This window comes from Cervus elaphus, chromosome 5, assembly GCF_910594005.1.
Source record: "Cervus elaphus chromosome 5, mCerEla1.1, whole genome shotgun sequence".
NCBI lineage: Eukaryota > Metazoa > Chordata > Mammalia > Artiodactyla > Cervidae > Cervus > Cervus elaphus.
Window position 1 is genome coordinate 107,202,698 of NC_057819.1, and position 24,190 is coordinate 107,226,887.

The following is a 24,190-nucleotide window of genomic DNA, read 5'->3' on the forward strand; positions in this document are numbered from 1 at the left end:
CACAAAAAAAAAAGGAACCTAAGTGTAACCGAGCTGAGGACAAACTGCTCAGGTTTTCTTCAGCTCCTCCTGACGCAGACCCTGCTCCCTGCCGGCGAGTGGGGGGCACCTGCTGGCCAGCCCTGAGGCTCCATCAGCATCCCCTCTGCCCAGCCCTTCCTGCTGCCCTCAGCTTCCTTACCAGGGAGTCAACAAGATCAGGTCAGTCGAGCTGGTGAGCCCACTCAGGAGGGAGTGACCCTGGGCCCTGGATGCCTGGCCCTGTGGGAGCCAGGAGTGTCCAGGCGCAGTGTCGGAGTCAGGCAGCCAGTGTTCAGCCCATGCCTCCCATCTCTGAGGTGCCTGGGTCCTCGGGGCTGGGAAACGCTCAGCCCCTAGTGCCTGTGGGCCCCTTGCTCTGCTGAGCATCTGCCAAGCTACAGGCATGAGGCATCAGCCCCCTTGGACTGTCGATCCTGGGGGTGGGGAGTGGGAACTACTTCAGTGATAGGAGGCTCTCGTCAAGCTCGCCTCCTGACAGAGGGCAGAAGTGTCCCAAGAGAACGTGAGCGCACACCATTCGACACACACAGGATGAAGGGCTGACAGCACCTGTGCCCCCCAGGATGCGGCTCTGGGCAGCCTGCCAGGCTGGGGGAGCACCCCTCTGTTAAGAGGTTACAGTAAACTCCCCAGAAGAGGTAAGAAACTTCACATGGATCCTGTCTGTGCTGCTGAGCAGGAGGAACGAGAGTGACGGGAAAACGAGCTCCCGTGGAGGAGTGAGCAGGGCATGCAGGCAGCGCCCTCGCGGGCGGCAGGCGAGTGGCGTGAGAGGAGGTTTACCTACACGACAGGGGGCCGGGAAGCGGGTCGTTTCAGTTATCCCATGAGACCTGCTCAATTACGGACTGTCAGGGGAAGAGCAAAAACAAGACACACACACAGTAAATCCTAAGTGCAACAAGCTGGGCACCCCACCCTCCGCCCCACCTTCCCGCGGAGGGGTGCACGGGGGCAGGGGCCCAAGTGGAGGAAAGTGTTCGGATGGTGTCAGCGTGAACTGTAGACATGCGAGGGGCAGTCCAGATGACAGGACGGCCCCCAGGAGCCCCGCCGTCACTGAGGAGACAGTCCTGCTGCTGTGCAAGGGGCACTCAGCCTGAAGCCCCAGCACTGACCCAGTGGGATGTGCGTGACTTGAGGCACCCTGGGGACCCTCCGTGCAGCCCCTGGTGGGCTCTGCACACCCAGGGCGGGCCCCCAGACTCACCTTGGACCTGAGGCCTCTGAGCTGCCGGCCGACACAGGACCTGTCTGTCTTCAGGAAATCGGGATTGCTCTTGGACTTCATGATATCTGAGAAGATGAAGAGGGCACGGTGCTAGTTTTGTAAACCCCCCAGAACACACAAGTCTGAGAGCTTCCCAGCTTAGCATCATCACTCACGTGACATCTCCGTCAACAAACCAGGGGAACGCCAAGCCTATAACCATGTCACAAGATCCTCAGAACAAGGCACGGGGAGACCTGGAAGATGACTACGGCCCCAGGCTGGCCGCGGCCCCCACTGCTGCTGGGCAGCCCTGCTGCCTACTCTCCTGAGACCCCGGGATTTAGCTTCCTATACTTAAGGCTCGCTCTCCCTCTCTTGTGAAGAGCTGCATGGTGACTAGCGGGCCAGCCCCTGACTGGAAGCTGAGCCAGCTCTGTGCTCCTGTGTGAAGTGCCAGGTCACAGGATGCATGCGCTTCTGACTAACCCAAAGTCCTCTGGCCCCCAGACTCCTTGGAAGCAGCCAGTGTTACATCTGAGCTGAACTTTGCTGCCTGTGGCCTGCCTGCCTTTAAGAGAACTCCTAACGCCTGGCCAGCAGCGATGCAGACCGCTGAGCAGGGGTCCTCACTAGCTGAGGGGGAGGTTCCAGGATCAGTGAGTTTGGACGTGGCCTCAGTCCTCGCCCTGCGGCCTTTTATAGGTTTTTTGGTGAAACCCCAGGATCACAAACCAGTGAGAGCCACTTCCAGAACCAGGGAGTCCATCAGGAAAATGAGAAACATGGCCTGCTGTCGTGAACATGCGTGCCAAAGAGTGACTGCCCCTCATGAGCTGGTGCCCGCCACGCCCTGACCATTCAGCCAGAGAGAGTGTCTGACACAGAAAGGGTCCTCTGCTGGATCAAGGGCCAGCAACCCCACCACCTAATTTCCAGAGAGAATCCAGAGCCACAGGACTCACCGTATCCGGACACAGGCGGGTTCTCTGGGGACTTCTCACCCAGCGCTTCTGTGGCGGCTTTTAGCTGCTCCTTCAACCTGCTGACGTCACAGTCGGCCTTTGCCCTCACAATGCTGAGTTCTGTGTAGATATCTTTGTACTTGTCACTGGCGTACTTCTTGTCCTTGGGGACAAAAGGATAGCAGAGAGTGGTTACAGATAGGCTGGACTAGGGATGCCTCCAGAAGCGGAGGAAGCAGGTGGAGCCCATCTTGCGGAGGCAGAAACCAGACACAAAGTACAAGGGGCGTGGCAGGGCCCCCGCTCCGTGCGGGCTGGTGCTGCCTTGACCCTGAGGACACCTCTGTGCTTCAGGCTGGAAAACCCTGTCCTGGCTACCCCAAGTGAGTCCGCCTCCAGGAGCAGCCGCAGGAAACAGCCATGCACTGGGGCCTTGGGCCCCGCCAGGCGGGGGACAGGACTGGCCCTCCCTCGTGTCCGCTGCCCCTGCCCGAGAACAGGGTGAACGTACTCGGGCCTCTGCGTGTGATCTGGACACGCGTGGCCCCACCCTCCAGGCCCTTGTGGGACATGCATTACCCGCAACGCTGTCTGTAACTCGTCCTTGAGGGAGCTGATCTCCTGTTTCAGGTACTGAATTTCTGATTCCTTGACCCTCAACAAGACCTAGAGAAAGAGAAATGAGGGAGCTGCAGTGTCACGCAGTTGTTCAGTGTTTCGTTTTGGAGATCAGCACTTGTGATGTGGTGAAAACCAGGGAGGGGGGCAGGTGAGTGAGGATGGGTTAAATGTAAAGGTCCCTGGGGCCTCGAGAGGTCCCCTGCTGCCTGATGGCTAACTGTTCTTTGTGTCCTGGCATGAGTTGGGTTTTCCCATAAGCTGGGGCCACCCCTGGTCCCACGTGCAACTCATGCGCTGCAAGCTGGTGAAGGGACCTGGCTCTGAGCCGTACCTCTAACTCGTAGGCGTCCTTGCCCTGTGTGAGGGGCGAACCAGCGGCCTCGCCACCGGCGTCCCCAGTCAGCAGTGTCCGTAGCCGTGAGATTTCTGCAGCCAGGCGGTTGTTCAGCTCCTGGAGACAGCGACACAACCACAAGGTGCTCTCAGAGCTGCCTGGGGCTGTGACCAGGGTGCAGTGGGCGTCTGAGTCAGCACGTGAGCTGTGACACCTGTGCAGAAGCTGTGTGCATGGGCCGGAGGTGTCCATGGAACTGCCCCGGCAGGAGCCGTGCTCCCAGCCCGTCACCACAGCCGGTGCTGAAGCAGTTCCAGTTGTTCCCCAGTTTCTGCAGGGTTGGGGCCTTTTGCTGCCCTCAGCTTCTTTCCAGCTGACAGGTGGTTGCCTTTGGCCACTGCAGTGACCAGGCAGGCAGCTGTGGGCCCCCAGGGTCTCGAGCTGGGGCCAGGCTGACAGGCCTGTCTGCTCGGTGCCTTGGGAGGATGAGTGGTCCAGTGCACACAGAGAGGCTCTCTTCAGATTAGACCTACCTTGAGCTGTTCCATCAGCCAGTATTTTAAGTGTGCCCCAGTTTTCTAAGCGGCAGGCACATTTTAAGAAAATAACCTGACAAAATCCCATGTGAGCATTGTATGGTCTTGACCGGGAGGTGTTTAAACACGGTCCCAGCCTTGGGGATGGAACCCTGGACCCAAACCACACAGTGACAAGAGAAACAGAGCCCGAGGCTAGCAGCGGCGGTGCCTTCTGCCCACACCCTGGTGAAGCTGTTCATCGGGTGGGGCCTGCAGAGCAGGGCCCCTGTGAGGCTCACCTGGTTGTGGGCATTGAGCTCCTGGTTCTCACGCTGGCATTGCCGCAGGGCCTGCCGCTCGGCCTCCAGAGCCTGGGCCAGGTGGGCGTTCTCCAGGCACTTCTGCGAGTACTGCTCCGAGAGGACCTCCAGTTCACGTTGCACAGACTGCAGCTCCTCCCTGGGGAGCGGGCACCACTCACTCCTCTAGCCACGCCCTGGGCCCAGCGTCCCCTTCACGAACCCAAGGGACAGCGGGACACCACCAGGCGGGGCAGCCACGCGCACCCCGTGCCCTGTCACAGCTGCAGGTCTGCAGCCCGGCCTAGGGGCTCCGTCCATCCCCCGGGAGTCTGAACTCCTCTCCTGGGGTTCGGGATCGGGAGAGCCTCACCCTTGCACCCAAAACATGCTGTTTCAGATGGAGGCCAGAAATGGGCCATTTCCAGCGCTGGCTGACAGCCTACACCAGGTCTACCCGGATTTGGAAAACCAAGGCCAAGGGGCTACAGGCTGCCTCCAGCTGAGGTGAGCTGCTGCTGCCGCCCACCCACCTCTACCGTGAATACGGCCCCCGTGAAGGCGGCTCTGCATGGCCTTCGGTGGCCGAGGGGAAAGCTCCCAGGGGTGCTGGTTCCCCTAAGGGCAGAGCTCAAGAGCGGCTGTGGGGTGGACGTGCCTCACCCTGCCGCCTTGGCAGAGAACAGTGGAGCGAGTGCTGCTTGAACACGTGGGGGTTGTGGCCACATCTGCATGCACAGTTGAGGCATCCGCACTGCGCCGCCGCCCCCCCCCGGCCCCCCCAGCTTCTGAAGCAGGGGCAGCTGACGGAGAGAAGGGATCCAAGGGTCTCCCAGGTGGGTCCTGAATATCTGACACTGTTAAGACCTCTTCTGCTACATCTTACTCCTTAGGTTTTACTAATTGGCTTCTGTTCAGCTCAGTAATGGGACCACTTGGGCCATGAGAGCAGTGCTAGGCCAGAGTGGTGTGGGGCGCCTTGAACAGGAGGCTCTGAGTGGCCTTAGTGCCTTGGGCCTCCACCTGCACTCCCGGGACCCACATCTCAGAGGCTTGCACAAAGACAGGTGGAAGGCACTGTCTGCCCAGCTGGCCGGCCCAACTCACAGGTACTGTCGCCGCAGAGCCTCGACATCTGCGTTGACACTGCTGATCTGGGACCGCTGGCTCTTCTCTAGCTCCCGCTCCATCTCCTCGCGGTGGGCGTTCTTCATGGCTTCAATGGCTGTGGACAGGATGTGGCCCTTAGTACCAAGAGGCTTGGGGCGAGACCAACAGGAAGGAGGCATCCTGCACCTTTGAGGCTTGGCCCATTGGCAGGTGGGCCAGGAGGATTCCCAGGAAAATCCCCGACAAAAGGCATCAGGTGTGGTTTGGTTTTAATATTTAAAAAAAAAAAAAAACTGATTCCATAAACACCAATATAATATAGAACAAGCAGGCTTTCGGGTTGGCCTGTCTTCTCTGAACAAGCAGGCTTTCGGGTTGGCCTGTCTTCTCTCTCAGTGCTAAGACCCAAAGCTGCTGTGGAACACAAAAGGTGGGAATGCTGGCTGAGGCCCAGTGCTCAGTGCTGCCGCTCCAGGCTCTGACGGACCAAGGCCCTGCAGAATGTCCGCTATCAGAGAAGCACCAGCAAAGAGGCTGACAAGATGAGGACAACCCCTCCAATGCACAGGTGTGACTGGCTCGGGGCTGATGAGCTCCCAAAGTGCTCCTTCCTTAAGCCAGCTGTCCCCCTGGAGAAGTGTTAGAGCTTGTGCCCAGCTCAGTGAGAGCCCATCACCCATCCCGGGGTGAGCGACTCCCACCTGAGATGGTGGCCGCTGTCTCCTCAGCCAGGAGGCGGTCCTTCTCCTCCCGCAGTTTCTCCAGCTCCCGCTGGTGCTGCCTCTGCAGGTCCTCAATCTTCTTTTGGTGTGTCTCTTCCATGGCTGCAAACCCCCGCTCGCACGTGGCCTGGAAGGTGCACAAGGGGCTTTACCCACTTCCCTTCGGCTCCCTGAGCAAACCGTGACTGAGCAGACCACAGTCCCACCCCGCCTGGCCCGCAGGGCAGGGAGCTGCTCTCTGGGGCTGAGCCCGGCACCAGCTCACACCCAGAACAGTTAGAAAAGGGTGTTCAACCCGGTGAGTCCTGCCTGATTCCTGTGGTTGTTTTGAGTTCCATTTCTCTGCAAAAAGCTGGTACTGTGGGTAGGAGGAGGCTGCCATGGAATTGAAAACAGCCCATCCTGGCCCTTTATGGAATGACTGCCAGGTACGACTGACAGGAGGACGACAGAGAGCATGGGCAGAGGCTGGCATGTCTGGTCTTGAGTTAACCCCTGATGTGCTCAGCACCGCCATACCCCAGGTGCTGGGCACAGTTGTGAACAGAGATGTCTTGGTCAGCTGCCAGGAGCTGAGAGACCCTGTGAATGACAGTGACCCAGGACACGGAGCCGGGGGCCCAGCCCTGCCACTGCCCAGCTGGCCACTCTGAGATGGTCACTGAACTTCTCAGGCACGCGCTGAAAGAATCAGATTAGAGTGTGGGACACTTCCTTTTCCTTGTGAAGGAGTACAAAGAGGGGTCCTAATTACCAGGTGCCTCTGCTCACTGCATCGAGGTCATGGCAGAACTGCTCCCCGGCCTGGTCTGTGCCTTGCTCCAGCCTGGCTTGGTTTATGATCTGGATGTGGCCTTGGGACCTAAGAAGTGGTCCCACTACCCCACACACCCACCCTGTATCCACCAGGCCTGGCCTATCAGGTTAGTCTTCTGCCCGGGGTGGGTGAGCGTGCCTGTGGCCGTCAGGGCTGGTCTGTGCAGCCCTTTGGTGGATGGAGGCACACTGGGGCCTCTCTAACAGAGAGGGCTTTGCTCAGTAAGGCACAGCAACCACGTTTCTCAGTTCTCTTTCAGAGCTGCGAGAATGTGGCCACATCAACTCTGATCTAAGTCTGCGGGATCTTCTTGTGCCCGGATCCAGGAAGGATACCAGGAACCCAGTCTGTGTCTGGGCACCTCCGTCTGACTCCCACAGGAGCAGACAGACCTTTCTAGACTCCCCAGTCAGCATTTTCACACTCAGGGTCTGCACTTCCCTGGGACAGACCTGCTGTCCACCACTCACTGGGCATTCCTCCTCACAGTGCCTTCCAGATGGAGCCCCTGTCTCCTCTTTGCAGCTCACACACCCCTGGACACCTGGAGAGTCCCAGAGCTGCCCTCCCACATGCTTTGGTTCAGCATGGCCTCTCGGTCAACACACGGGCAGGGGAGGGTCTAAGTCATAGTTTGATGGGAATGTTTTAGAGTATTTCAAGGTAAGGATCAGAACTCTTACAGAAACACTCAGGTAGTTCCTTGGATAGCATATGTTAATCTGTAAATACAATTCTAACTTTTAAGACAGTAAACCCTGGGGTCAGTCGGTTCCTCGATGACTACTGTGCAGAGTTGCCAGAAACGGCACCAGCTTGCAGCTATCAGGAGAGGAACCGAGAACCCAGTCTCCCTCAAGTGACTGCCATCAGCCCGGCACCCAGGAGAGCAGTTTGGTTGTAATTCCTGAGTCTCACAGGACCCAACGAGAACAGACTCAGGACAGAGAATGCTACCCAAGTCCCCAGCCTGGCCTACATCCCTTCAGGGGCCCAGCATGTGCCCACATCAGCACAGGGGCTTCTTCCCTCCTGACTTCAGGCCAACTGTGCAAGAGGCCGGTCCGCACCTCGTCTAAGTTGCCTCCCGTGCAGACCCTGAGTGTCAGGGGAAGCAGGTGGGACATTACTTTCAAACGCCTTGCTGGTGTGCCCTGACCGCATGAGACCGTGCAGCACTTTCCATCAGCCCTTGAAGCTTCCTCAGGATTCAGAATGGCTTTCAAAAGGTTTGGACTGATTTGGGAAAAGGCAATAGAAACAGCCTGGCAGGTGCCAAAGTGCCTGCTAATGCCCAAATTCTTATCACAGCAGCACAGCCACCTCAGCACTGGATGTGGTGCCGGCCAGAGGAAGGGGGACATGTGAGGAGCCTGGCATTTACTGCACTCGTGTGGCGAGAAGCCCAAGAGCAGGCGGCCCAAAGCCCAGGCAGTGACACACAGCTGAATGCTCTGCGGCCGGGAACGTCACCTGGACAGGCCAGGGCCATGGCGTCCTGCCCACCAAGCGGGGTGTGAAACAGGATGGATGTGTTGGGGGAAGGTCACTTCTCCAAACCATGGAGAAAGGAAGGCTGCACCTCCTTGAGAAAACAACCATTCCTGCACAAGGTTCCCCACTGGACGCGGCCCCTGGGGGGGGAGGTGGGAAGTGTGGCAAACACCCCTGTCCTTCGAGAAGTCCGACTTTACACTCCCAGGACAGTTAGGAGAGGAACCTCACCAAGTCCAGGCCTGCACAGCCTGGAGGTGAGGGTGGGGTCCCCCATCGGGCTCTGCTGAGACCCCCTGAAGCCCACAGGCAGTCAAGGGGGAACAGCACATTTGGAGCTAAGAACCCTGTCCCAGCTCCACCCCGACCGCTCTGCTTTGAGACCTTGAGGCTCTCCAAGTCCCTCTGGCGCTCCTCCTGCAGCGAGGCCACGCCGCCCGACGGGTCCTTGTGCTCCAGCTCCTCCCGCAGGATGTCCACTTGTGCCTCTAGCTCCTGGACGCGCTCCCTCAGCCCCGCCATGGACTCAGCCTCGCCCTCAGCTGGTGAGCCGGAGAGGGGCTGGCCCTGGTAGTGGCCCAGAGTTTCCTGCAGGCACCGCAGGGTCTGCGAGTAGTGCTCCTGCAGGGCCCGCAGCTCCTCCTCATGGATGGTCTGGAGCTCTCTCACCTTGAGCTGGAACCTGGCCTCCAGGGCCTGCACCTGCTCCACAGGCCGCCCCCCCAGATCCTGCTCGGCCCTGGCCCCGGCGTCAGGCTGGCCCCGGGCCCTGCCACATGCAGCCTGCAGCACGCCCTCCATGTGGACCTCCTCCTTGAACTGCTCTGGTGGGGCAGCCAGACGCTCGCCGTGCGCCAACTCCAGACGCCTCTGCTGCTGGTCCAGCTGGGCGACCTTGGTCTGGAGCTCCACGTTCTCCCTTTGGGTGAAGGCAAGCACGTCCAAGTACTCGCCTTTCTGCTTGCGGAGAAGCTCCTCGGACTCCCCTTGCAGGGCCCCCAAGGCCTGCTCATGCCCCTGATAGGGGGCCTCCTGGCCCAGCCAGGACTCCTTGTAGCCCCGGAGCTCATTCTCATACTCGAGCCGGATCCTGCAGGCTGCATAACACACCTGAGCCTGAAGAATCGCATCCTGAACTAATAAAGAAGAATACTGGCCAAGGCCTCCCAGACAAGCACGGCGCGAGAGATGCTGGGACGCCTGGAGAAGCTTCCGACAGTCCCCGAGTGCCTCCACAGAGGGAAGCGAGGTTAGGGACGCAGAAATCTCCCCCAGGAGACTGGCCTTATCTTTAAGCTGCAGGGCGAGCTCCTCCTGAATAGCAGCTAAGACCCCAGAACTCTGGCTGGACAAGGGACAAGCCAGGGAGCCGGCTGGGTCCTGATGACTTGGTGCTTCTACCGGCGGGCGCCCGGCCCAGGACACCTGGTCACCGTCTCTGGTGCCCAGCGGAAGCTGCAGGGCTTCCGAGACCTGCTGCATCACCCTCTCAAAGGCAGGGGTCCGATAGGCCCCCAGGACCTCCTGCAGCATGCACTTATGCTGTTGCAAGGCCGCCTGTGTCCCCTGGAGGGTCTCCTGGGTGCTCCGGAGCCTGCGGTGGAGGGACTCCCTCATCGAGCATGCGGCGAGACTGAGCTCGGCCCTGACCCACGTGGCGTCCGCCAGGGCAGGGGCCGGGGCCGGCCGGGCACACGCCTGCCTGCCTCCTGAGGCGTTGGCTGCCTCTCCGCCCAGCATCTCCAGGTGCCGGCTCAGGGACTCGACCTGGCTCCAGAACTCTCCATCCACCAGCACCTTCTTGGCCCAGGCATCTGCTGGGGCCTCTGGACAGACCACAGCACTTTCAGACTCCAGCGGCCACCGTCCTGACTGAGCGATCTCCAGGAAGACCTGCGACATGTCCAACGTCGTGTTCCGTAGCGAGTCTGCGATCTGGTCTATGAGGGCGGCTTCCAGAGCGATCTGCTCAGAGAGGAGCTGCAGCTGCTCCTGCTCGCTCAGCGTCAGCATGTGTGGCAGCTGCTGGGATGGCGCCTTCTCCTCCTCCGAGAAGCCTGCTTCCCCCGTGGAAGATGGCCGGGGACGCAGGGCCTGGACAGCACCCACGAGCAGGCTCTCCAGACCAGCCAAGGGCCCTGCTCCTGCGTCCCCTGGCAGGGACCGCAGCTGTTCTCGACAGCTCTCCAGGCAAGCCAGAGCCTGGCTGTTTTTCACCTGGAAGTCGTTGAGCTCCCCAACATGGCTCTCGACCGCCTCCGCCCTGGCCTGTCTCTCCTGCTCCAGCTGGGCGGCCAGCGCGGTGACCTGGAGCAGGCTGGCTCGGAGCTGCTCACAGAGCCGCGCCTCGGTGCCGGCCCACTGCTGGTGCAGCGCAAGCAGGGCCTCCTGGCTCTGGCCCTGCTGGCTCTCCAGCCTCGCCGTCACACCTTTGAGCTTCTCCTCAGTGACGTAGAGCTTGGTCTCCAGGGAGTGGATGATGGACAGGTAAGTGTCCGGGTCGCTGGGCATGGGAAGCGAGCTGGGGGTAGCCTCTGATGACATACTTTCCTCCGAGGGTGAGCGCTCCTGACTGGTGTCCGAGGACACGCTGCTGGCCCCGGTCTTCTCGCACCCGTCAGGGTGGGTATACTTCTGACACTGGATTGTGGAGAATCGGATTCTTTGCCTCTTAACGCCAGGTACTCCCTGGTCAGGTTTTGAGGACACTTCCGACCTCAGGAGCACCATGCTCTCTTCTCTGCTGGGGCTGCTGTCCCCCAGCTCCTCCCCTGGGGCCACATCCTCCAGCCCCGAGCAGGGCAGGCCTGGAGGCATGCCGGCAGTCTGGCACTGCAGGCCCACATGAGCAAGGCTGTCCTCAGCATCCTCCAGAGACTCTGTGGCCAGTCGCTGTTCGATCTCTCCCTCTGCCTGGAGCTTCCCGTCTGCCTCATCTAGGCTGCTCCCCAGGGCGGACGTCCCCAGAAGAGCCTGCTGCAGGCCCTGCCCCTCCCTCTCCAGCACCTTCTCGTGCGCGTCCTGCAGGCGCCGCAGCTCCTCCTCCTTTTCCTGGAGCCGCGTGTGTGCGCCCTGGAGCTGGCCGGCCACCCTCCTGAAGGAGTGCTCCAGGCTCTGGTAGTCAGCCTCCCTCCCCCTCAGCTTCTCCTGCAGTGCAGCCACATCCCCATCGGACAGGGTGATGCGGCCCAGCAGCTCTTGGAGACGCTGCTGCGTCAGATCGCGCTCATCCCGCAGGCTCTGCACGTGCTCAGCCAGCTTCTGGATGCTAGCCTCCTTCATCTCCAGCTGCTGTTCCAGCCGCTGCACCGCCTCGCTGCCCTCAGACCCGGCGCTCAGCTTCTCTTCCTGCAGCGCCTCCACCCGGTGCTCATGCTCCTGCAGCCGCCCCTCAAAGGCGCGGGCCCTGTCCTCTGCCTCCGCCAGGCTCCGCAGCAGCTCCTGCTTCTCCCGCTCGCAGCTCCCCAGTAGCAGCTCGTAGTTCCTCTGCAGTTTCTCCTCCATCAGCCTCTGGGCCCGCTCACTGGCGCCCAGCTGCTGGCTGAGGTCAGCGATGCGCTCCTGCAACTGCTGTACCTCCTTGTGCCGGTCCCGCTGCAGCGCCTGCTGCCGCTCCAGGTCCCGCAGCTCCTGTGTCCTGCCCAGCAGCAGGGCCTCTGCGCTCTGCAGCTTCCGCTCGCTGGCGCGTAGCTGGGCGTTGAGCGCGGCCTCACTGTGCTGCCGCTCCTCCAGCTGCTCGCGCACCTTGTCCTTCTCCAGCCTCAGCTCGCCCTGGAGCTTGGCCAGCGCCTGCTCCTTGATGGCCAGCTCGGCGGCGGTGTTGCCCAGCCGCGCCTGGAGGCTCCGGATCTCGGCCTCGTGGTGCCGGATCGCATCCTTGGCCTCCCCGTAGCTGCGCTTCAGGGCCTGAATCTGCCGTGTGATGAGCTCCTGGCGCTGGCACTGGGCCTCCAGCTCGCCGTGCAGATCCTGGTTGACTCTGTGGAGCCTCTGCCAGGTGCCAGACGGGGAGGTAGCCACTTCGGTCTTAAAAAAACCGATGAAACACGAGTTAGTAACACTCGGCCTCCCAGTTCTGAGTGTCACACCTCTGGCCGGGGTCAACCACAGAAAGGCTCCTTTGTGGGTCTGTCTTTTATCCTTTGCACAATTTTTTCCCCCCATTTAAAAAAATAACAAATTATCTCAATTTTTTTGGTAAGCAGCTGTTTCCAGATAAACAGAAAACATGAACAGTAACATCAAAACAGCTCTAACTGCACAGCTTCTAGGAGAAATAAACCAAACAAAACTGAATAATGGAGCACAGTGGTAAGCAAACGAAGACTGCGGGACGAGAGACTCTGGCAGGAGGCGCGGGTAGGAGCAGAGCAGAGCATCATTTGTTTTGCGAAACAAAAGGCACATGGCTCTAGACCACAAACCCCACAAGAGCGCAGCACCCGACACGCTGCCCCTTCCTTCTGGGACAGGAGAAGGAAGGGCGGCACCGCTGGTGGACGTCAGTGAGGTGACATCCGAGACACTCCTGTGGGAGGTGGCGCCTGTCCTCCACAGTGACAGGAAGAACTAACCTCTACCTGCAAGAAGACAAAACGAGGGGGAACGGAAACCATGGAGTAAAACATGAGAGTTAACAAAACAAACCTTTGTGGAGTTCAAAATAACAAAGTGAAGCATGCAGAAAATAAAACAATTGAAACAAAACTCCTCAAACTGAAAGGCATGCAGAACAGACAGAACTAATTAACGGAGGAAAAAACAAGAACATGAAGGGAGTGAGAACAGCTCAGCCTCAGAACTGGCCTGCCCATGGCTCCCTTGAGGTATGCTGGCGGGGAAGCCACAGGTGTGACACTCAGTTACATAAGTTAAGAGACACTCCACGGCCACACATGCCAGCTCCTCCTCCCGGCCGGCAGCACGGCGCCCACCCGCCACCATGACCCTCCTCACCCTTAACCCCAGAGGCCCTCCTCGCTCACCCAGACTTGAGATCATAAGCAGTGTGAAAGCAGAGGGAGGTTAAGAGTAACTGCCCTCTGACCTGGGAGGGAAGTATTAACATATCTGGCCTGGGGCCAGGCTCATGCAACCATCCAGGTCAGACACAGGTGGGTTCTAAGGTTAGCAATGTGCAAAATCTGCTGCCAGGATCTTCTCGGCCTGGCAGCCCAACCGGGGTTTAAAAAGGAGCTCCCCAAACCTGCAGGGTCTCTGCACAGATGTCCCAGAAAGTCCTGGAGTGACATGTGCAGCAAAGAGGGGTGTCCCCACACTAGGTCCCAGGGCCTCAGGGTCTGAACTGGGCATGGCAACAACTACGGCTGAAGGGCTGGGAGAAGGGTCCAGGGCACACGGGGTGCCTAGGGCTGAGGCCAAAGCTGGGGGAAAAGGAAAGCAGAAAAAACATCCACCAGAGGGTGTTGTGGAGAAGGGCAGGAGGACAGACTGTCCCGAAAGTCCACCAGACCAAGGAAACCAGTGTGCTGCGGTCTGCAGATGCAGAGATGTATCACAGCAACTCAGGGGCCTGGAGTCAGGGGTGCCCTCTGGGACCGTGTCTTCATCTACACAGACAAGGAACCTGGTGCTGGGGGAGGGGGTGCAGGACCCAGACTGGACTGTGGCGCCCTCAGCCTTGCATGACGAGACTTACGTTCCCAGCCCCACCATCCTGCTTTGCCTTTCCTGGAGCTCAAGCTCACCTGTCTGTTACCTCTCCCCACCACACATCTGCTAAGGGGGCAGCGGAGTGCTGGACTCCAGAATGGAGCAGGGCCTGGAGCACTGCGGGACGCGCAGCTCACACCAGCCTGCCCTGCCCAGATGCCCTCCTGCCTGTGAGACACCTGTGGCTCCCTGAAACCACCTGGCAGCCGGCACTCTGGCACAGAGACCTCTGCGGGAGACAATGGGTCTGGACTCTTGGCTCAGGAATGGGCAGCTGTGTTTCCCCCTCAAACCTCAGGCTCAGCAGAAAGTAAGATGTGGGGCTGCTAGGCAAGTGGACAGTCCCAGGCTGCCCCATGGGTGGGGCACAGACATGGCTGGGGGAGGGGACCAGTCCTAGCTCTGCCACAGGCAGATCCTAAGGAGGCACCTGGGAGGATCCTAAGGAGGCCTATTCCTCAGTGTCTTCTGTAAAATGAGACTAACGCTCTTCTTGTGAAGTTAGAAATGACTTGCAAACATGTGACATTGATTAATAAATATATGTTGGGCTCTTTGAAAGCTGAAAAGAAAGACAACCAGAATTATTTTATTAAAAAACAAAAGAGCCTTAGCTGTAGAGGGTTCATCAGACTCTCCCAATGTTGTATGAGCAGCAGCAGCACACTGTCCAGAGTGCCTGCTCCTGCAACAGAGGGCCCTGGAGCCTGGCACTGGTTTTTGCACATTCCTAGCCTGCCTGGGTCCTGCACATGAAGCCCGTGGGTGCCCAGAGGGTGGCAGCCCCTCAGCCCTACCTGCAACACATAGCCCTCCCGGGCGCTCTGCTCCCGGCCCAGAGCCACCCTCAGCTGGTCCTGCAGCAGTCGGTTCTGTTCCAGAAGGTCTGAGGCCTCCTTCTGGCTCTGCTCCAACTGCGGGCAGAAAGACACACGTGTGAAGCAGGATGGCAGCAGTGGTCAGGGGCAGCACAGCATGGCCCTCGTGGTCCTCCCGGTCTAGCGTGGTGGAGCTCGCCGGCAGGTGCACTTCTCGGGTCTACACTGCACCAACGGTTCAGCTCAGGCCGTGAGTCTGCATGGGCGCCACTAGCTTCCAGCTGCTGGGGGCTGCACCAGGCCAGGCCCTACAGGAACAAGGCCTCCATGCCTGTGTCTGAGGGAAGACCGCCCACTGGGTCCTTTGGGTGTCCTCAGCATGGCCAAACAGGCCTGTGCTGCTCCAGGCAGGCCTTGTGCCAGGCTCTACACCTCAGCTCCTACAGAACCCCCTATGACCAGCTGGACACGATGGATTTTGTATAAAATCATGTTGGTGAAGATATGGCTCCTAGCAGCTGTGAGTCCAGCTGTCGCCTGCTGCCCCCTTCTAGCTGCAGGGCCCTGGTCAGTGGGGAGCTGGGTGCACAGCAGGCTGTGCTGACTAGCATGGGGACCTTCGTATCAAACCCTGCTGTCTGAAACAGTCTCAGAGTCCAGTGTGTGTGGCCTGCTGACCTACAGTCCAGCTGTTTAGAGCAATCTCATTTTGGACTGTTAACTTACTCCGTTTTGCCTCTTTTATTGTATTAACAGGCATAGAAAAGTGTTGATGCTAGTGGTAAATATAAGCCTCATGAATCTAACAAGATGAGAGGTGAAGGCAGGCCAGATGCCCAGCCTATGGTTTCATCAGCCTCCAAAGTAAAGAGCACATCTGAATCAGCAGGCAGGCCGGCCATGCACACCCCTCAGGGCTCACCCAGGGTGCCAGGCTGCTGTGCCCAGACAGGAGCCTACCAGTTCACTGTCCTCTCCGCCAGTGCACCCCAGAAACAGGGCAGGTAAAAGACACCCCACCCCACCCCCACCTCTGGCCCCACTGGCTCTCAATGGCAGTACCCACCCCTCTGGTCTATGGAAAGGCCTGATGTGCACCTTCCCTGACCCAGCCCTCCCCCCAGTACTTATCTGGCACCCGTCTGTGTGCCTGGTTTGCTGAGGGGCCTACAAGCCCTTGGGCCTAGGCCCACAGCTCCTGTACTCTTGGGCACAGAGGGGGCCAAGGAAAGGGGCTGCATGGAGTCAGCCAGCACGCCCACCCACCCTGGCCGCTACCTCCTTCTCCAGCAGCGAGGTCAGCTCGGGCGTGGAGAGTCGGTCGCTGCCATCCTCAGAGGACAGGTGCAGGGGGGCGATGGGCACCTGCTTCTCCTCCCGGAGAGGGGTGGTCTCCACCTGATGCCAGCGCTGCTCGATCTCCACATGCACATTCTGGGTCCTGAGCTCAGCAGCTGTAGGCGGCCCCAGGCCCCGGTCGACCTCCATGCGCAGGGCCGCATCCTCTGCACTGGGCCCCTCCACATCCGGCGTCCCAAAGCGCTTGCGCCGCTCCTCCCGCCGTCGTGCGCGCTCCCGCTCCAGCTCCCCGGGTTCTGCCTCGGCCCGAGAGCCACCAGCCCTCTCCTGGGCCAAGGCCTGCTGGATAGGGCGGAACTCGGCCCAGTCGAAGGTCTTGGAGCGGCCCTCGCGCCTGCGCTCACGCGCCCGGCTCCTCTTCTGCTCAGGGTCAGGCTCCCCAAGCTCCCCGTCCTGCTTCTCCAGCGGCCTTGCCTCCGAGGGGGAGCCGCTCCGGGCCTTCACCTGCGGCAGCGAGCTGCAGGGGCCAGAGACAGTGGTCAGGTGGGCCCCCCACCACCAGGCCCGGCCCCTGCTGTCATTATGTGCTTTTCCTGCTCAGCTGCGGTCCCTGGAGGGAACCCCAAGGGGCTCTGAGCCGTGCCAGCAGAGAAGGAGCCACAGACGACGGCCCAGAGGTTTCCTGCTGGATGATGCTAGGGTCTGAGAGCCCTGTCAGATTTGCTGGGCACAGCCACCATCCAAACGAGGCCATATGGGAGGGAAGCATGTGCTGGGCTGACGGTGTCAGAGTGAACGGGAGCAGCTACTTTCCTCAAGGCTTGTGGGTTTTCAATAAGCGGGTAAGGAACACAGTGTGACAACCCTGGGACCACCTGTGGGCCAGTGAGCTGGCCGGCCCAGGTGGTTCCCATGAACCAGCACCACACAGGGGCTCACTGGTCAGGGGACTTGAGAAGACTGGGTGGCCCACCTGGGCCAGACGCTGGAGGACACCCCTGCCTGCCCGGCAGCCGGGTGCACCCCCTCCCCCACAACCCTAAGATGTAGCTGTCTCAACATAAGACCCCGAGACCCCCCCACCCTGAGCAGAATGGCCTCTGGTCCCACCCAAGCCCTCAGCACAGGGTGGGAAGCCCCTGAGTGGCAAGGGCTAGGGCTGGGGGGCTCCAGGGAACACAGACAAGGAACCTCCGGAAGAAGCACCCTCTGTCCTGGGGGCTTCCAGGTCAGGACCACATGCCTGGACACATTTCTCCAGGATGGACCTTTCAACAACACCCAACTGCAAGCTGGCCCACGGCCCCAACCATGTGATGGTCAAGATGACATAGCACCTCTCTGCCACTCTCTCTGGAGATGAAGCCCCTGCGACCCCACCAGATCGGGGCTGCAGCACTTGGACTGAGCTACAACTTCTGGCATCTACACCTTCCTGGGACATGGCCTAGCTGCACTAGCTGCACTTTCCTCAAAGTGTAAAAGCCCCCACACAGAGCACACAGTGAGGCAAGCACCTATGGCTCAGACCACTGACACTGGAGTCTCTTCCTGTCAGGAGAATGCTGTGGCCCTGACGTGGAGGGGAGGAGCTGTCCTGAGCCATGTGGGCCTGAGCACGTCCTCCACACTGCTTTTGAGGCCAAAGCCCCACACCTGCTCTGTAACACCCGAGGCTGACATCCCCCGACCTGGAGCTGGACCGGCCGCGCGGGGTCCTTCAAAGAGCCCAGAGAGGGCCTTGGCCTCTGCTCCTGGTCCTACAGACTCAGGAACAACCAAATACTCTGTTCATCTAACGAAAAAAGGAATAGAGTCAGCACAGGACAGAAGTAGAAAGGAGAGTCCCTTTAGGATCCCTTCCCGACTCTGTTAAAAAATGTAGATGACCAGGTGGGAAGCAGGACTTGGCAAAGGTGTGAAGCCACCCCCAGGAAGAGATGTGAGTGCTCTGTGGGCATGAGGGCCACCCTCCGGACATGGCCTCTAACCCAAGAGGCACTTGAGAAGCACTGGGACTACAGGAGGGAAAGGGTAAGGGAGAAACTCTCAGGATCAGTGAAGGCTCTGAGGCCAGGAAGTGAGGGTAGCAAGAGTTCTGGCTGTCACAGAACCAGCCGCATGCAGAGATCCTGTCCTGTCTGCTTTTTGTGAAATGAAAACAGCAGGTTTCTAACCATCAGGGCAGGAGGAAAGTTTGGGGCAAATGATGACCTTCCCAGAGATGGCTATCAACACGGGAACATCCCCAGCTTCGCCCCCCGCACCAAGAGCTCCAAAGGGACATTTGTCCTGGTTGCACAGACATCCTGCAGATGCAGGAGTGAGGCAGAAAGACCAAAAAAAGGCAATGCTGAGGTGGCCTGTGGACACAGCATCTGGTGCTGCCTTTAACCAACCAGGGCTCAGCGGCCGGAGATGCCCTGCACCCAGGCCCCAGGGAGTTCATGCACTGGGCAGGGCTGGCAGGGGGTGGCGCAGTGCAAGTAACAGACAGAGGAATAGGGTGGCTGCACTGAGTCTCCTGGGCACCTGACTGGCTCACCTCGTCACGTCCGGGGCAGAGGTTGGGTGGACGTGCTTCATGATGGTCTGGATCCAGTTCCTCCGGATTCCGGACGTCATGGCAGACAGAGTGAAGGCGCCCTCCTTCGTCTGCATGGAAGATGAGGCGTTAGCCATGAGTATCCCTCACTGACCCCGAAGGGCTTGCAGGAAGGACTCACCCCCAGGATGCCCCTCCCAGAGGAGCTGCTCTTGATGGGAGAGGCTGAGGGAGGGGGGTCTCAACACGAGGCCCAGAGAGCAGGAACCTGGCACCACCCCCAGCATCGTCCGCAGAGGTGGCTAGGGGTCTGGCTCACTGAGCATGCCTCTCCCTCCTGCAGGACAGGGCCACAGGGAATCATCGGAGTCCCCAAGTCACAGCTGGAGTCCAGATGCCCTGGAGCCCAATGGACTGGGGAATGGATTTCTCCTTCTAATGAATTCACTGGCCTTCAGGTCTGAACTCGGTCTCCTCTGAGTTTGGTTAACCTTTGTCACTGCCATGTGCTGAATCTAAGCCCAAAGGTCAGGAGAGGAGTCCCAGCCAGGGAGCCCAGGGTGGCAGCTGGCAGGCAGCTGGCAGGCTGCCGGGTGCCCGTTGCACACCTCAGGCTCTCAGGAGGGAAGAATTAGCTTTTCCCAAACCTCATGGTTTAGTCAGTAAAGACTCCGCCTGCAATTCAGGAAACCTAGTGACTAAACACAGCACAGTACAGAAAGACAGGCCTGGCCTTTGCCCTTCACCACTGTGGTGCAGAGTGGGGGCTAGCCAGGCCAGAAGGACCAGGAGTGTGGTAAGGAGATGCTCTGGCTGTGTAATGTCAGCTGGCCTCTGGGGGAAGGGCTGGAGCTTGCCTGACCACATGGATAATGATCCAGTTGATGGGTTATGAAGCTGCTATGAACACTCTGGACACACTTGGGCCTGGTGCCAGGCCTAAGCCCGAGCAAGCTCCCCAGGCTGGAAGCTCTGTGTGTTATCAAATGTCAGTGCCAATAGGGAGACTTTCCCCAAGGATGTGAAAGCTTCCTGTTCAGTGCAGTTCTCCACGAGGCGCTTCCTCGGGCTGATCCCAGTCTGTACCCTTTGCTAGAGTGTGTCTGCAGTTTTAAGGAGAGTGTTCCCTGTGCTCTGAGTCCTCCCGGCTAGTTATCGGACATGTGGGGGTTCCGGGGCACCCTCAGACTTGCAGTGGGCATCAGCCAGCTGTCATAGCCGGGGGTCTGTGCCCTCACCTCATCTGGCTACCCCTGAATAGTCCTTGAACCCCCATCTTTGATGAAGTGGCCAGTGAAAACTGTTCCATCTGCCTAGTCAAATAATTTTTTTGAGAGTGGGACAGCACCTTGCACACTGAAGTCCTTCCCAAGATTGTGGGGCAGAAAGACTCCGATGAGTGGCTACATCGATGAGCAACGAGTAAGTGCATGAGAAGCTAGTGCCTTGAAAGCTGAAGAAGCAACACCTTCACTCTTACTCCCCATACCCCACCTCTTTCCAGCTGTCCCTGTTCTACTGAAAGAAAGATCCTATTACTACAAAGGCTCTGGACAGCCTCGAGGGGGAGATGCTGACGTCTGCTTTCTGCTGAGATCACAGAGCGGGGATGGGGTGAGGAGCTACAGGACAGAAAAAAGGAGAGGATGAGGTGCCCACCCATCAGGCCCATGGCCCTCCCCTCACACCCCGCCTGCTGCCCAGCCCCACCCTACTCACATGGATCTGGAAGCCATAGTTTCTCTGCACTGGGTACTCTGTGACATCACAGCACGTAGACAAGTCGATTTCCCCATCCAAGTCGGCTGCCTGCAGAGAAGGTGAGAGATTTAGAACGTAAAGGTCAGTGTCCCGTGAGCTTTTTGGCTACTGGACAGGTGTTCTCGCAGGTGCTGCCGACCACACACCACCTAGAAGCATCCATGCCACCCCACCCCCATCCTGCCAGGGACATCCAGGCCAGGGTTCTCAGACCTCCTTTACACTCTTAAAAAACTGAGGGCCCCAAAGAGCTTTTGTTCATGGGTGTTTTATCTATTGATGTTTGCCATATTAGAAACTGAAAAAAAAATGAAAAATAAAAATTTTTACTCATTTAAGAGCACAAACCCATTTCATAAATAAAAAGTATTATTTTAAAAAACCAGCAGGACTTCCCTGGCAGTCCAGTGGTTAAAACTTTGCCTTCCAATGCAGGGGGTGTTTGTTCAATCCTTGGTTGCAGAGCTAAGATCCTACATGCCTTGTGGTCAAAACCAAAACATGAAACAGAAGCAATATTGTAACAAATCCAGTAAAGACTTTAAAAATGGTCCACATCAAAAAAACTTTGGAAAAAAAAACAGCACAAGATTTTTGCATCTGCCTTTAATGCCTAACTTCCGAGGATACCTGGATTCTCACGTGGGTCTCTGAATTCAGTCTGCTGGTAGCTTTTGGCTGAAGTATATGAGGAGGGCCTGGCCTCACACACACTCAGGCTGAAAAAGGGAGATGAATTTTAAGTCTTTTCAGACAGCTGTGGCTGTTCTTCTTTGACAAGTGGTAGTTTCTTAAAGATGAACTGCACAGTGGAATCTTTCTGTCCTTGCTATTATGTTAAAACCCACGGTTCTGCCCTGCTCCGTGAATGGACCTCTGACCCACGCGTGACCTGGTGACACCATGTCCCGTCTCCTGGGAGAGTCCCTAGACACTGATGTTTCCTTGTTCCAGAGCAAACGCTGTGTGTGTTGTCATCACTACCTATTTCATCAGGAAAGTCTAGGCTCAGGGATGCTGTCAGGTGAGCGATGATGAATACAAGTTTCTCAAAGTTCCAGTTTTTCTTAAAAGTTCAAATTGAATCATTGCTAACAGTTCTGTCAGTTGTTTTCCTTGAAGGAAGAGACTTGGTTCATTTAATCAAGTGAGCATCTGTGTGTTGGTGTTTAAGTAGAGATGATGGGCTGTGAGGAGGGGGGATGGCAGAGGGCAGCGTGGTTGCAGCGGGTGCTCCCCATGAGGTGGCGTCACGCCTGGACAACCAGCACAAGAGACTTTGCCAGCTTCCGGCGGGCGTTGAAGGCTGAGACTAATAAATCAGCACCTCTCCTGTCCTGTCAAGGCCCTTTCTGTAAGGCTGTAAACATGTGGCAGTGAAGGACACACTGGCTATCTGCTCCTGCAGCCTGGTTGGCTAAGGCATAAGGTCAGCACACGGGACGAGGTCAATGGCACTGTAGTCTTACAGCACTATTTTTGTTATAAAACCCTGGACGGGTCTCCAGGGGTCCATAAAGTACACTGTGAGAACAACCCAGCACTTGCGTGTGCTCCTGTAACCCCGGCGCCCATGCTACTCCCCATCTGCCTGCCCACCAGCCTCTGTTGCCTGTGCTTACAGAGGCATAAGAACCACTAACATCATTCATATTCCTCCAGAGGAGAATCCTGGAGTGAGAAGCAAGGGAAAAGGTGCAGGAACAGAATGCCAAACTCAGAAGAGGAGGTTTTTTTGTAGGTGAAGAAAAAGCCCTTCTGTTTGGTGTTCAACCTTGGAACCAGGGCTCACAACCAGGCTGCCAAGTTCACCTGCCACATCCATCTTTGTCCAGAAAACAAGGGATAAGATATATTGGTTTGGTTCTTTGCAAGACAGTTTACCACAATATTTCTGTGTTCAGTTCAGTCGCTCAGTCGTGTCTCTCTGCAACCCGATGAACCGCAGCACGCCAGGCCTCCCTGTCCATCACCAACTCTCAGAGTCCACCCAAACCAACGTCCATCAAGTCGGTGATGCCATCCAACCATCTCATCCTCTGTTGTCCCCTCTTCCTCCTGCCCTCAATCTTTCCCAGCATCAGGGTCTTTTCAGATGAGTCAGCTCTTTGCATCAGGTGGCCAAAGTATTGGACCTTCAGCTTCAACACCAGTCCTTCCAATCAACACCCAGGACTGATCTCCTTTAGGATGGACTGGTTGGATCTCCTTGCAGTCCAAGGGACTCTCAAGAGTCTTCTCCAACACCACAGTTCAAAAGCATCAATTCTTCTGTGCTCAGCTTTCCTTATAGTCCAACTCACATCCATGCATGACCACTGGAAAAATCACAGCCTTGACTAGACGGATCTTTGTTGACAAAGTAAGGTCTCTGCTTTTTTATATGCTGTCTAGGTTGGTCATAACTTTCCTTCCAAGGAGTAAGCGTCTTAATTTCATGGCTGCAGTCACCATCTGCAGTGATTTTGGAGCCCAGAAAAATAAAGTCAGCCACTGTTTCTCCATCTATTTGCCATGAAGTGATGGGACTGGATTCCATGATCTTAGTTTTCTGAATGTTGAGCTTTAAGCCAACTTTTTCACTCTCCTTTTTCACTTTCATCATAGAAAGAACAAAACTGTTCATCCTGAGTTTTAAAATGAGACATCTCTTAGTGTTTTTCAAAGAACACAGACAAGAAAAGCTGCTGAAGCCCCCCCATCCCAGGTGCTGAAGCAGGGCCTGGAGAGCCTACTTCCAGCAGAAGCCAGTCCCGGAACATCAGACTCTGCCCCAGGGCTGGACTGGGCCACCCATCAGCACACAGCGTGGACCCGAGACACTCACCTCCTCAGCCACAGAGTCCCTGTAGAACCTCAGGCTTTGATCAGCAAGGACAAACCAGTGCTTCTTCCACTGAAAAAGAAGGAGTAAAGTCAAGACTGAACTGAACTCCACACTCCTGCTCTGAGGCGCTCCACAGCCAGGGTCCTGGGGGAACACAGACAGTGGGCGGCCCCTCTGGCTGGGACACACATACAGGACTCTGCTCAGGCCACAGGCAGCCACATGCACATGCCTTCTCCCCGGTGACAAGGCGGTGTGGGCACTCCACCCGCAGGGGTGCCAGGCAGAGGGAAGCCAGGCCCCCCAAGCTCAAGGAGGCAACCTGTGAGTTGTGGCCACCTGCTGTCTAGCCAGAGGGGCGCCCACCTGCTGCCAGCAGGGGTGACCCAATCACAACCAGCCAGACTTCCCAGTCTTCACTGTGAGGAACGACAGGGGCGCTGAGTCTGCAGGCAGAGCCGAGGGGGTGGATACAGAGGGGAGAGAGAGAGGAGGAGGACAGGGGGGCGGTCTGGGGATCTCGCAGAGGGACCCAAGGCTACTCCTGCCTCCTGGGAGGCCTGGTCTCCACCCCAGCAGCCACTAGTGGCTCACTCTTTCTGCTCAAGCCTGCTAGCTCCTCCCAGGCCTGTGGCTGCATCTCGGCTGCTGCCCACCACCTCACAATCAGGGAGCCTGTTCTTGGGGAACCTGGGCTCTCAGGAAACCTCTGGAGAATGTGGCCAGGCGGGAAGCTCATGTTGAAGGACATCCCCAGGCCTGAGGCTGATGCTCACCAGGAGCGGGAGAACAGTCCACATGCTGGCAGCAGGCAGGCTGCCCACCACACCCCCACTTCTGAGGAGACGGGGTCGTGGTCACAGTCCTGGAGGTGGTGGACAAGGGCCAGTGCTCACACACCCACGGGGACAAGGCCAGCTGGACCTTGCACCTGCTCCCTGGCGCCTGGGGCCACGGCAGTTCCAGCCACTCACCTGGCCATCCTCATACTGCTTGGTCAGCCAGCCTTTTTTGAAATTCAGCAGGTCGGGCTAAGAAAGAGGAATAAAGAACAGCTCAGAGAAAAGCAGCCTGGTGTCTGGTTCTGTGCAGAGCAGACTGACGAGGCAGGCATTTCTCTCCCCATGAGGGGCCC

General features: G+C 58.1%; 1 protein-coding gene across 10 annotated transcripts in view; it reads right to left on the reverse strand.

The window, feature by feature from the left end:
* Positions 1-24,190, reverse strand: part of LOC122694827 (myosin phosphatase Rho interacting protein) — a 94,904-nt gene that overhangs the window by 2,503 nt on the left and 68,211 nt on the right. For 5 of the 10 annotated variants that reach the window (XM_043904087.1, XM_043904083.1, XM_043904082.1 and 2 more), the window contains 14 exons: positions 24,030-24,086; positions 23,056-23,124; positions 20,187-20,276; positions 18,468-18,577; positions 15,890-16,439; positions 14,603-14,719; positions 8,517-12,158; positions 5,801-5,948; positions 5,097-5,214; positions 3,990-4,149; positions 3,170-3,289; positions 2,797-2,883; positions 2,218-2,380; positions 1,253-1,338 (listed from right to left, as the gene is read on the reverse strand). In XM_043904087.1, coding sequence (XP_043760022.1) covers positions 1,253-1,338; positions 2,218-2,380; positions 2,797-2,883; positions 3,170-3,289; positions 3,990-4,149; positions 5,097-5,214; positions 5,801-5,948; positions 8,517-12,158; positions 14,603-14,719; positions 15,890-16,439; positions 18,468-18,577; positions 20,187-20,276; positions 23,056-23,124; positions 24,030-24,086 — 5,517 coding nt within the window. Of the gene's footprint in view, positions 1-825; positions 891-1,252; positions 1,339-2,217; positions 2,381-2,796; positions 2,884-3,169; positions 3,290-3,989; positions 4,150-5,096; positions 5,215-5,800; positions 5,949-8,516; positions 12,159-14,602; positions 14,720-15,889; positions 16,440-18,467; positions 18,578-20,186; positions 20,277-23,055; positions 23,125-24,029; positions 24,087-24,190 lie in introns of all 10 variants that reach the window. The other 5 variants (XM_043904084.1, XM_043904086.1, XM_043904081.1 and 2 more) reach the window with 5 other exon arrangements.